We start from the raw sequence: 13303 nt of genomic DNA on the forward strand, positions 1-13303 counted from the left end.
AGGGGGAGCAGGTGGCAGAGGCCAGTAGGTGGTAGGTTGTTTTCTCCGCCACCCATGCCAGATAATCTGTATTGCATCCGCTTCGGAGGGAAATGATTAAAGTGAGCTGTGAGGCTCGTGTCGATCTTCCGCAATGGGAGTCGGCAGTCGTTTTGCACGGCGCCTGGGGGAGGCAGGTGGCACTCAAATCCAACTTCCACACTAGCATGCAGCAGTCCCGCAAAACCTCAACTACGCCCCTAACCCTAATTTAGTCCCAGTGGGATGCTGGAGGTAACACCATGGGGTCACAATCGATGGAAGAAGCTCCAGAACTGACATGGGAAGGGATATGGTGTCGCCCCGAAGGCCAACCGCCCGACCCTTTCGAACTCTCCCCAAGGCACCGCCAATCCTTGCTTCCCACTCCAAATGTTTTTTAATTCTGGCCGGAGTGTGTCCTTGGACTCTGAACAGTGCCTCTTGCTTTTCTAGATGGGGGCTCGAGTTGCCCCGCCCCCTTTTGCCTCTCTCCCCTCCCACCACTGGCATGGCTTTGCCTAGGGGGGAATTGATCCCTCGTGGTGAAAAGTGCTTCCTGACCCACCTAGAAAATCGATACGGAAGCTGCGGGGTTCTGTTTCCAAGCACAATTCAAAGTGTTGGTGCTGACCTTTAAAGCCCTAAACGGCCTCGGCCCAGTATACCTGAAGGAGCATCTCCACCCCCATCGTTCTGCCTGGACACTGAGGTCCAGCGCCGAGGGCCTTCTGGCATTTCCCTCATTGCGAGAAGCCAAGTTACAGGGAACCAGGCAGAGGGCCTTCTCGGTGGTGGCGCCTGCCCTGTGGAACGCCCTCCCACAACAACTACCAGACTTTTAGAAGACACCTGAAGGCAGCCCTGTTTATGGAAGTTTTTAATGTTGTTGTTGTTGTTGTTGTTGTTGTTGTTGTTGTTATTATTATTGGTCAGCTGTTAGGGCAGTGTGGGGCAGCACCGGAGCCAAAAATGGGTGTTCTGGCTACATTCCTTTTCTCTCTTTTTTCCACGCGCTTCGCTGCCAGGGGAGGGACAGGTCGCTGTTGCCAGAGGTCTGAACCCATTGCTTTTGAAATAATGCCAAGTCCCACAGGTTGCCCACCTCTGCCCTAGATGGTAGGGAGAATTGGAACACTAGAGAGAGGAGGTTGTGATGGCCCACGACTCGCCCTTGACCTGGATTCATCATTTAGCATGGGCGCAGCATTCCTTGCCTTTCACCCGGCCACTCCCCCTCCTACTTTTCTTTTCGAGGAAACAGATGCCAGATTTTAGAGCTGACAGCCATAAGGTGACCTTTGGCTCCTTGACAGGATGATTTGGATGCGATCAGAGTTGCAGCATGAACGTTCTGCCTGAACTGCCTTCCGAATGGAAATACTTAAAAGTTTTGGGACGTGCCTAAAAGCTGCATATTTCAGGGGGTGTGCCATTCTTCACTTCCCCAAGACAGCTTTCCATTCCTAAGGATCTGATAATAACTGCAACAAGGAAAGCAAGCCATGCTTACTCTACCTTTTTAAAAGCTTTATGTTCTATGTCTGGTGCAAACATAGGCCCTTATTGCTACACCTTAATTTGAAGCATTCTTGTTTGTGGTTCAGTGCGCTGAATCTCCCATAATCCACCTCTTCAGCAAAGATGCTGTGAGACCCTCATTTCTCATAGGAAGTCAGCCACAGGAGTGCACCATGGTATTTGTAGTCGGACTTTCAGTGTTCACAATCTGCCTTGCCTCCTTGCTTCAAGCAGTTTTCGAACAGGGCGGTGGGGGGGGGGGTTGAGGATTTCTGGAGCTTACTTTTAGCTGAATGGAGAGAATAGAAAATTGACATTTTCAGCGGAAGGAAACAAGAACACTTCGCCACCCCCACCCGAGCCCTTCAATGAAAATGGTTTAAAGCATTGGCTTTCTTGTTCACACCAATAAACATGCAATTCCCGCACGGCACGCAGATTCTCTACCAGTTGCAAACTTTAGCTTTGCACGAGTCGCGCCTGCAAAATGTTAATGCGATTCTCTGGAGCTCTAGACTCCTGTTAACAGGAAAACATTAAAATGTGCATAATTACAGGGCAAAATGTCAAGCAGTCAGTTTAATTTACTGATGAATACAGAGAATTAATGTTTTGCAACAGTTCCCAAGATTGCAAATTATGAATTAGTGGGAAAGGTAATATTTTGTTTTGCTGACATTTTTGAGGCTGTTTGATTACCGCTTGCCACATATGTTCTGTTTGCTTCCCTTGCCTGCAGGTGGATTTTGCCTTTACAGTTTGGCAGAGTTTCCCGGAGAGGATCGTGGGCTACCCTGCCCGCAGCCATTTTTGGGACAACACTAAGGAGCGATGGGGCTACACATCCAAATGGACTAATGACTATTCCATGGTATTGACTGGAGCTGCTATCTACCACAAGTAAGAATCGGGAGCGTCACATCTGTTTGAAACCAGTCTCGGCAAGAGGAGACTTTTTTATATTTTTTTAAAAAAGCTTCGGTGCATTCCTGCATTTGCTTGGAGAAACTCTTGTTTAATCAGGGCTTTGGGAGATGTGTTTAAGACAACACATATTAACCTGACTGCCACACATAATTCCAAAATGGGCAGATGAATTGGCGCATGTCAGGCGGGTGGGACAGGAGAAGAGAATGTGGAGTCCTGCATCCTACTCCTGATTCCAACATTCACCCCAAACCCTCCCAATTTAGTGAAATGTGAGCAGGCCCTAGTCCTGGAATAGGGGGCATGTGGCACTGTAGAAGTTGCTGGACTCCAGCTCCCATCGGCCCCAGCCAGCAAGGCCAAAGATGGGAGTTGTAGTTCAACGAGATGTGAAGGGGCAGAGTTTCGCCATAACTTCCCTGGCCTTAAAGATGCCCCTTATTGCTGCTACAGCTGCCCTGGCCTTCAAGATCTCCACTAATTGCTGCAGCAGCTAAATGCTGCAACTGGTATCCAAGGATGGATGCCTCTGTACATCCTTGTGTGCACCCTACAGTGCCTTGCTTCCCACAATGCAATTCTTCACACCACAAGCACCTACTGGGCCATCGCAAGAAATCAGCCTTGTTTTACCATAAGAGTGACCAGAATTTTGTGGGTTTAGGAAGACTGCCCTCAGAAGACCCATTGAAAAACTGGGAGAGCTGGTTATGGTTGGTGAGGGGAAAATAGCCTTTACACCAGGCATCCCCAAACTTCGCCCCTCCACATGTTTTGGACTATTATTATTAGTATTATTTATTATTTATATGCCGCCCATCTGGCTGGGTTTCCCCCGCCACTCTGGGCAGCTTCCAACAAATACAAAAATACATTAAAATATCACAGATTAAAAACTTCCCTAAACAGGGCTGCCTTTAGGTGTTTTCTAAATGTCAGGTAGTTGTTTATCTCCTTGACCTCCGATGGGAGGGCGTTCCACAGGGCGGGCGCCACCGAAAAGGCCCTCTGCCTGGTTCCCTGTAGCTTTGCTTCTCGCAGTGAGGGAACTGCCAGAAGGCCCTTGGCGCTGGATCTCAGTGTCCGGGCTGAACAATGGGGATGGAGACACTCCTTCAGGTAATATAGGACTACAATTCCCATTTTCCACCACCACTGGTCCTGTTAGCTAGGGATCATGGGAGTTGTAGGCCAAAATATCTGGAGTTTGGGGGTGCCTGCTTTACACGCTCAAGATGCTCTAGTTTGTTCACCTGTTATTATTGATAGGTAAAGATTGGTATTTAGGTGGAACCGTGATGTAGCTAGGCCCTGAAAATATTTTCTCATCTCTATCTCTTCCTTTCCTGTTAGCTAGTTGTTGTTTTTAACAGCATTTCTTGTTAAAACACCAAACGAGATTCTGGAAGGATTAGAGTTCGAGTTTGTTTCATAGATGACTTTAATTCAGGGTCCGGTAATTATTGTGTTTTTCTGAATCTCTTTCATGCTGCTCGTATTATAGAAGCAGCCTAACTGTTCCCTTTCATGGGCTTCAATAGACTTCAAAAGTGCCCCCAAATTCTTCAAAAGGCCTAAGCCAAAACACCCCTTGGCATCAAGGAAGGAAGGACATGTCCCCAGCAAGAGAAGGTTTGAGTTGGCTGACCATCAAAGATGCTAAACTAGCCAGCTTTGTAGGGAGCCAGTATGGTCCTAGTGAATCAGAGTTGTTTGGAAATAGTCATCTTTGTTTATTGAGATTGCAAAAGAACAGAGCCACCAAAGGAAGCCTCGTTTTGGTTTTAAACGAGTCATTGTTTTCTGACTTCCCTCGCCTTTGAACAGCCAAGCAAGCCTCCTAGAATCAACTGTTCCTCATAAGGCTTGGTTTCCAGACCCTTGGTCATCCTGCTTGCCCTCCTCTGCACACATTCCAGCTTGTCAATATCCTTCTTAAATTGTAGCACCCACAACTGGACACAGGTTCTATTACTTTCCTTGATCTGGGCCCTATGCTTTTGTTGATGCAACCTAGAATAGCATTAACTTTTGCTACTGCTGCATCAAGCTAAGCTTCTGGTCTACTAAGACCCATAGATCTTTTTCACATGTACCATCTAGATGTCCCCCATTGTAGATCTGGTTCTTCCTGCCTAAGTGCAGAACCTCACATATGTCCCTATTGAAATTCGTATTGTTAGTTTGGGCCCAGTTCTCCAATCTGTTCAGGTCATCTTGAATCCAGATTCTGTCTTCTGCGGCATTAGCTATCTCTCCCAGTTTGGTGTCATCTATAAATTTGATAAGCATCCCCCCCCCCCAATTCCTTCGCCCAAGTCGTTTATAAAGATGTTGAATAACAATGGGCCCAGGACAGATTCAGGCAAAATCTCATTTTTTGGGCAGGCACATAGGAGAATAGATTTTAGGGCAGATCATCAGATTTCCTTAGGGGTCCACAACTGGTAGCCCATGGTCAAATAAACCTACCCCACATCATGTCCACAAAGTGTACTTCTTGGTCCCCTATATATATCAAACATGTTTCCACCTCTGATTCCTCAAATTGTAGAGGATGGACTGTGGACTCTTTGCCCCCAGTATGGGGAGGGTTTGTAACTCGGTGGTAGAGCAGGTTGCTTGCAAACAGGAAGTCCAAGATTGAAGATCTGTCAGTTTCTTCCTGATGACCTGGAGAACCATTGGAAGTCAGAGTGCACAAGCCTCGGCTGAATGTATTGCTACCCTAACCTGGTATAACGAGGTTTCCTACGTATCCCTATGGCCTGAAAATGTATTGTCATTCACTGTCCCCTAAAATGCACCATTAAGGATGGATGTGCGCATGTTCCTATCCCCAAGTTCAGCAGGGCTTAACTCCAGGTAAATCTGCAAAGGATGGCCTCATCCGATCCTCACTGACGGGACTCTGTTGGGTTTTTCTTACAGATATTATCACTACCTGTACACTCATTTCTTGCCTGCCAGCCTGAAGAACATGGTGGACCAATTGGCCAACTGCGAGGACATTTTGATGAACTTTTTAGCGTCGGCTGTGACAAAATTGCCACCAATCAAAGTGACACAGAAAAAACAGTATAAGGAAACCATGATGGGACAGGTATGTGTCTAGAGCCAGCTTTAACCTTCTTGCAGCGATATACATACGGCACCCCCCCTTTATATAACCAAACACTTTTTTAAAAAATAGGTTCAGTTCACACATTCAGAGTAAGCCACCTAGCATGCTATACCAAGAGACTTGCTCCTCACCCCCCAGGCCTTTTGCTAAGTAAACAATCTATATGTCCTTTTAAAGAAGGGCTTATTTTTTGTTTTGCTTTGTTAACTATATTGTGTGTTTTTGTAGATTTATATTGTAAACCGCCCAATGGTCCTCAGATGAAGGGTAGCATAAAATTAGTTATTAATCAGAATAATTCCAAGTTTTATTGTCAGGTTGTCTGCAAACATGTAGACAGAATATTGCATCTCATCTTGGCTACTTTTTAAAACTAATAGCACGATCTAGTAATACAGGATTGTGATGGCTTGGATCATGTGAACATGTTAACCGCAGTTCTCAGGTAAATCTATCCTGCAAAGCCATGCTTCCGTCAATATGATAGAGGGCTTGTATACTTGTCAGTTAGCATGTTATCATTTAGGAGAGCCGTATCGCCTGCAAAATCAAAAAGCCTGAGCAAGTTTCTAGTCCACGAAAAGCCCCTCTCTACGCACGTGTACCTGCTTTAGTCTTCTGCAGTTTCTCTTCCAGCTGATAAAGGCCACTTTGCCTCTAAACTGCTGCCAAGTGGGAGACCATTTACAAATCTATAATAAAAGTCCTAACACCTTATGGTCTTAAAACGCTGAAAAACAAGGTATATAAATATATAGATACATATAGAACAATGAAATATTTGTGCTGTTCAAAAAATAACTCGAAGCCGTCATGGTCTGAGAGGAGGAATGTTCTCAAATTGTGCTGTGACAGATGTGATGTTCTATTTTTGAAATTATTCTTTCAAGTGACTTCCCATAAGAAAACAAGAAGATCACTTCAGAATTGTTTCTTTGCCACCCCAAAACGATTCAGCAGCTTGCATTAACTGTGGGGATGCAATGTGCGGTTCCTTCTTGGCAAGCAGCCTTTTCTTTTCTGGCTTTTGGGAGCTGCCCACAGATAAGACGTCACTGATCACACACCGGTTTTAGCCTTTGCTTGGGAGCTAGTAAATTAATTTAGAATTATTTTCATGGGCAGCACTCTTTTTTTTAAAAAAAATGGCATTAGTTTTTAAGACTTAGTGGGTCAAAATGCCCCTTGAGTGAGCATGTGCCTGGCTACTTCCCTGTGTTATACAGTGGTACCTCTACTTACAAATTTTTCTACTTACGAATGGAGCTCCGTCCGCCATCTTGGATGCGGTTTAGATAGGATTTTTTCTACTTACGAATTTTTAGATAGGGTTGCTTCGACTTACGAATTTTTTCTCCAATGCATTCCTATGGGATTCGACTTACAATTTTTTCCGACTTACAAATGTGTGTTCGGAACGCATTAAATTCGTAAGTAGAGGTACCACTGTACTTTACAAGTAACATTAAACCATGGTTTAAGCACTACAAGAAAGAGCGCCGCTGCGAGGAGGAGTTTGGGAACATCTGCTTCCATTTTATCATAACCAGAGTTTTTGCCCCTAAATGGTATGGATAGTGAAACATTAGTTTGAAGTTGGCTGGTTTCCAGTATCAAAAAGTAGCCGAAATTATTATTATTATTATTATTATTATTAATTATTATTTAAAGTGTGAGGTAAAACCAACTGTGCCTCTAGATGCAGTTTTCATAAGCACTTTCTACTACTGTATTATTTTATTTTAATCTGCTGCTCACTTAATTAATTGTTGGGACATCTTTTAAGTCAATTTTAATGGTTTGGTTTTTGCGGAGGGTTATGTGAGATTAATTGAACACTGCAGGCCTATCCTTGACCCCCGTTTGCTTGATTTCTCCTCACAGACCTCCAGGGCTTCTCGGTGGGCCGACCCAGACCATTTTGCTCAGAGGCAGAGCTGCATGAACACTTTTGCCAGCTGGTTTGGCTATATGCCGCTGACCCATTCTCAGATGAGGCTCGACCCCGTACTCTTTAAAGACCAAGTCTCCATCCTAAGGAAGAAATATCGAGACATTGAACGACTTTGAGGAGCCCTGCTGAAAGGGGTTGGGGCAGGGGGCGAGAGGGAGAGGGGGGGGTTAAGCGGACTGTTCACATAGCCCGGCACAAGCCCACCGCTGACTCACGGAGCCAGACTCCCAACCAAGAACAAAACACAAACCCTCTTGACACGCTAGTGGGAAATGCCAACTCCAAAGGGGGGAAAAAAACAGACTCTTTGTGCTGGACAGCTTCGAAAACCACCTCACGGGCTGCAGGTCGCTCAAGACTAGGTTGTGTACAGTTTCATTATGGAACATTAAATAATTATTTTTTGAAATGATTGCTATGCAGGTTTAAACTTTTTTAATGATAAAAAAACCCTATTAAAAACAGAGTTCTTTCTTTAATCAGAATTGTGTCGGTTGTTGTGTTGAAGGTCGACAGGCTTCATCCTTATAAAAAGTCCCCACCCCACCCCCGACCCCCCCGGTGTGTAGGTGGAAGGGTTGTTTTTGATTTTGTCGACAAGAAGAAAATCATGGGGTGGGGCAAGGGTGTTAATGGAAATGGATAAAAACATAAGAGCCCTACTGGGTCAGATTAAAAGTTCCATTTATTCTAGGATCCTGCGCCCCATCATGGCTGGCCACATGGGAAGACCACAAGCAGGGCAAGAGGTCGATAGCAGTGTGCTCCTCGTGTATATGTGGTGCTGGAGGTAAAATAATAGCCACCATATTTACCCCCTTCAGTGAGATCTCTTGGGGAGAGGTCTTGCACTATGCCAGAGGGAGCCCATTCCACCAACAGGAAGAACAGCCTGGCAGGAAGTAGAAAATATGGTAACCCTCTAGTAAACAAATGGGATTTTCCGCAGTTCAAACCATGTTCAAGCCAGCTTAATACTTTGGGGGGGGGGGCATACATAACTGCAACGTAAGAAAGTAGTCATCTTATATACATAAAAATGTAGAGGGTCCATGTTTGTGAAGAAGAAGAAGAAGAAGAAGAAGAAGAAGAAGAAGAAGAAGAAGAAGAAGAAGAAGAAGAAGAAGAAGAAGAAGAAGAAGAAGAAGAAGAAGAAGAAGAAGAGTTTGGATTTGATATCCCGCTTTATCACTACCCTAAGGAGTCTCAAAGTGGCTAACAATCTCCTTTTCCCTTCCTCTCCCACAACAAACACTCTGTGAGGTGGGTGGGGCTGAGAGACTTCAAAGAAGTGTGACTAGCCCAAGGTCACCCAGCAGCTGCATGTGGAGGAGCGGAGACGCGAACCCGGTTCCCCAGATTACAAGTCTACTGCTCTTAACCACTACACCACACTGGCTCCCTTTTCTCCAAAACCGCTTACCTGATTGGCCTCAAATTTGGCCACAACCTCACATGTGGCTGCAGGAGTGTTTCCATGCACGTACATAGGACAGAACACACCTAGGGCAGGTAAAAAACCTGGGTTTCTATTAAAAAAACTGCACCCTCCAGTGGAAATCAAACTCACCTACGAGAAAAATACTGCCACAATCCCGCCCACTCCCCATCAACCGACCCACCACCAGCCCGCCCCAGGGGTGGAGGGAGTCACAGGGAGGAACCGAGGGGTGGGGGGAGGAGGGGGTACAGGAAGGGGGGTCACAGGGATCTGCTGGCCGATTAGGGGGAGGAGGGGCCACTGCAACATGTGGCAGGGTACAGCTAGTACACAATAAAACATGAAAAACACAAAAGCAAACTCAACAGTTTCCACATAAAGATAAAGATACAAAATGCCAACAGCATAGAATCATAGAGTTGGAAGAGACCACAAGGGCCATCCAGTCCAACCCCCTGCCAAGCAACTACGATCACCCCCGCAAAAACAACAAAACCCAAACAACCCCCAAGTCTGATAGTCTGTTCAGCAGCTTCAGCTTCTGCAGTTGGAGTTAGTCTGGGCCCCGTTGTCCCAGAACAGGTGGGCCTTCAAGGTGGGGAGCAGGTCCTCCAGGACTCACGGCCAAGTAGCATCTACTCTTCTTGTTGGGTGGGATGGGAAAAGGTTGTAGCTCAATGGTTAGAGCATCTGCTTTACATGCAGAACATTGCAGGTTCAACCCCCAACATCTCCAGGGGTAGGGCTAGGCAGGCATGCCCTCTCTTAAATCCTAGACTGCCACTGACAGTCAGGATACAGGGGACAGGACTGAGCTAGATGGTCTGATAAACGAGGTTGACAAAGAGTAAAGGTATATTCTGAGGCAAAAAAGGACTGTGAATATGAAAAACAAAATGGATATTTAAGCTACTCACAGTTTAGGGTTTGGACATAGTGCTTAACTGGTTAGTTGGGGGGGGGTAAGCTTTCAGTCTCCTTGGGGCAATGTTGGGGGGCAGAGAGCACAAAAGCCAATAAATATAGTTTATAATTATGTCTGAATAAGGTAACTCCAAACTCTTCCTCAAATAATTCTTTCCGTTTTTTCTGCAATCTCCCTATCCTCTGCTCCTTTCACACCTTTGTCATTCAACCGTCTGTCTTCCAGGGCTTCTTTCCTACTTTGGGGCTAGTTGATTTTTTTTTTTTTAAAAAAGTTTTTCTTCACAATATCTGTCTCTATTTCTCTTGATTTCAACGTGTTTGTCAACACTGTTGCTAACATTCCAACTCACAAAGCAACCGCCTGCACATTCTCTAAAGATTTAAGCCCCATTAAACGCATCAGGATTTGCTTCTGACTAGACTTTCTTATGGATATGGAACAACTGATTGGTTCAAAATTAGGAAAGGAGTACAACAAAGCTGTATTTTGTCTCCCTGCTTATTTAAATTATATGCAGAATTCATCATGCGAAAGGCTGGACTAGATGAATCCCAAGCCGGAATTAAGATTGCTGGAAGAAATATCAACAACCTCAGATATGACACCACCTTAATGGCAGAAAGTGAGGAGGAATTAAAGAATCTTTTAATAATGGTGAAAGAGGAGAGCTCAAAATATGGTCTGAAGCTCAACATCAGAAAAACTAAGATCATGGCCACTGGTCCCATCACCACCTGGCAAATAGAAGGGGAAGAAATGGAGGCGGTGAGAGATTTTACTTTCTTGAGTTCCATGATCTCTGCAGATGGTGACAGCAGTCACGAAATTAAAAGATGCCTGCTTCTTGGGAGAAAAGCAATGACAAACCTAGACAGCATCTTACAAAGCAGAGACATCACCTTGCTGACAAAGGTCCGTATAGTTAAAGCTATGGTTTTCCCTGTAGTGATGTATGGAAGTGAGAGCTGGACCATTAAGAAGGCTGATCGCCGAAGAATCAATGCTTTTGAATTATGGTGCTGGAGGAGACTCTTGAGAGTCCCATGGACTGCAAGAAGATCAAACCTATCCATTCTGAAGGAAATCAGCCCTGAGTGCTCACTGGAAGGACAGATCGTGAAGCTGAGGCTCCAATACTCCCTGGAAAAGACCCTGATGTTGGGAAAGATGGGGGGGGCACAAGGAGAAGAGGGTGACAGAGGATGAGATGGTTGGACAGTGTTCTCGAAGCTACAAACATGAGTCTGATCAAACTGCAGGAGGCAGTGGAAGACAGGAGTGCCTGGCGTGCAGTGGTCCATGAGGTCACGAAGAGTCGGACATGACTAAACGACTAAACAACAACAGACTTTCTTAGCTCCTGCCAAGCTAGCAGTTCGAAAGCACGTCAAAGTGCAAGTAGATAATAGGTACCGCTCCGACGGGAAGGTAAACAGCGTTTCCATGCGCTGCTCTAGTTTACCAGAAGCGGCTTTGTCATCCTGGCCATATGACCTGGAAGCTGTACGCCGGCTCCCTTGGCTAGCAAAGTGAGATGAGCACCGCAAACCCAGAGTCGTCTGCGACTGGGCCTAACGGTCAGGGGTACCTTTACCTTTAGATTTTCTTAGGGCACTGTTCTACTCTGCTGCAGTTTACCTGGAAGTAAGCTCAACTGAAAATGATTTGGCTTCTTCTCTGCGAGTAAAGAAAGGTGCTTAGCATCAGGCCACAGAATACTTGAACTGCAACACATCACTGTGCCCTAAGAGATCTTCGCAGCGATGCAAAATATGTGTGAGCTCGTCAAATTATGGGAGCTGTTTATCTCTGATACGTGGCTTGGCATAGTCCCTGCCCCCTACAGTGAATAGCTAAAATAATGAATTTGGCTTCCTACATGTGAATACCCTTCACCATTCTTTCTGTTTACAGATAGCTAATTAAATAAAAGACAATAAACGGCTTAACTCCAGGATGATTTCAGGAAGGTACAGGGCATTTTCTCCTTTGTAGCACGTTTCCAAGACACATCCGACTGCCTCGGCAAATATGCGTCTCGCAGACAACCTTGGAAAAGGCTGCCCCAGATTCAGGAATTTGCTCCCAAGCAAATATCCCCATTCTAAAGGCATCCAGCCAGCAGTGTCCCCATTAGAGGGAAAGACGCTTGCAACAGTGGGGCAAGTTGGCGATCTGGTTGGTTTATGTGGCAGGGCGGATCCGGATTGTATGGAGAGCTCTACCGTGTTTCCCCTTTTTTAAGACACCGTCTTATAACTTTTCTCTCTCAAAAAAACACAGGGTGTCTTATTTTTGGTGGGGTGTCTTATTTTTTTATTACCAGTATGGTTTTTATTATGGTATGTTTTATTATTGAGGAACCAGGCACTCCAGTTGACCAAGTATTTTGAGCACATCTGTCTGTATGATTTCTCAGTTGTCTTTAGGTAGACAATTGAGTTTTGTGCTGGATCCTGTGCAATGATCAGCCCAGCAAACCATTCTAAAGGGAAGCCAGTTGCAGAGTTTCCAAAACTTCTCATGGCAAAGAAATGAAGCAGAATTTAGGAGATAATTTTGTACTCATGTATAAAAACACAGTATCATTTACCATACTTCAAAATGGATGTCACAAGCATCTATCTTGTACTTGGGACTAGGAACGGAAATAAAATTATCTCATAAATGGTGGTCCTGGGGATTAATCAAGAAGAAAAAGGAGGAAAAATGGTAACCCTACTTGTACCTTGCAAAAGTACAACTCAAAACATATTGTTAGACTACAGTGCAACAGCAGGATTGCCAACTTATTTTTACTGGCTCTGCTCATGTGAGTGTAAGAGCAACCTGCTGTGCAAAAAATAAACTTCCTTTAACTAGTCCCCATTTTCAAGCCCTTTGCTGCTTAGTGCAAAGCAGAAGAGGGCAAAGCAAACCAGCAAGCAGGTGCAATTGACGCTGCTCTGCCCGACTTCATTCTGCATCCCTCCACGCTGCCCACGATTCTTCTGCCCTGGGGTCAACTCACAAACCCCCAGCTTCTCTTCTGCCTGGAGAGAGGGCTTCATCCAGGAGTCTTTTCCAACGCTCCAAGCTGCAGCCGCCAGTTCCGGGCGGGGGGAGGCAGGCAGACTTCCTTGGCAGGGCCAGGCGGAGGCCGCTGGCTCAGGCGTTCCGCCCGGACCGACAGGGCGCTCCAAGTGCTTGGCGCTGTGGAGCACTTGGCGCGCTCCACGCTGCATCCGCCAGTTCTGGGCGGCGGGGAGGCAGGCCTCCTTGGCCGGGCCAGGGGGAGGCCGCTGGCTTAGGCACTCCACCCGGCCCGGCAGGGCGCTTGGCGCGCTCAGCGCTGCAGCCACCAGTTCCCAGACACAAATGCCAGAGGGAAACAGAGCTTCCCTGTTCCTC

At 45.9% G+C, this 13303-nt stretch overlaps 1 protein-coding gene across 1 annotated transcript in view; it reads left to right on the forward strand.

Annotated features, from left to right (window-relative positions):
* Positions 1–8088, forward strand: part of EXT1 (exostosin glycosyltransferase 1) — a 258264-nt gene extending 250176 nt beyond the window's left edge. The window contains exons 9-11 of the mRNA XM_035124490.2: positions 2279–2439; positions 5398–5569; positions 7475–8088. Of these exons, the coding sequence (XP_034980381.1) occupies positions 2279–2439; positions 5398–5569; positions 7475–7660 (519 nt within the window). The 3' untranslated portion in view covers positions 7661–8088. The remainder of the gene's footprint in view (positions 1–2278; positions 2440–5397; positions 5570–7474) is intronic.
* The last annotated feature ends 5215 nt before the right edge of the window (positions 8089–13303 follow it).

This window comes from Zootoca vivipara, chromosome 8 (assembly GCF_963506605.1).
Source record: "Zootoca vivipara chromosome 8, rZooViv1.1, whole genome shotgun sequence".
Lineage (NCBI taxonomy): Eukaryota > Metazoa > Chordata > Lepidosauria > Squamata > Lacertidae > Zootoca > Zootoca vivipara.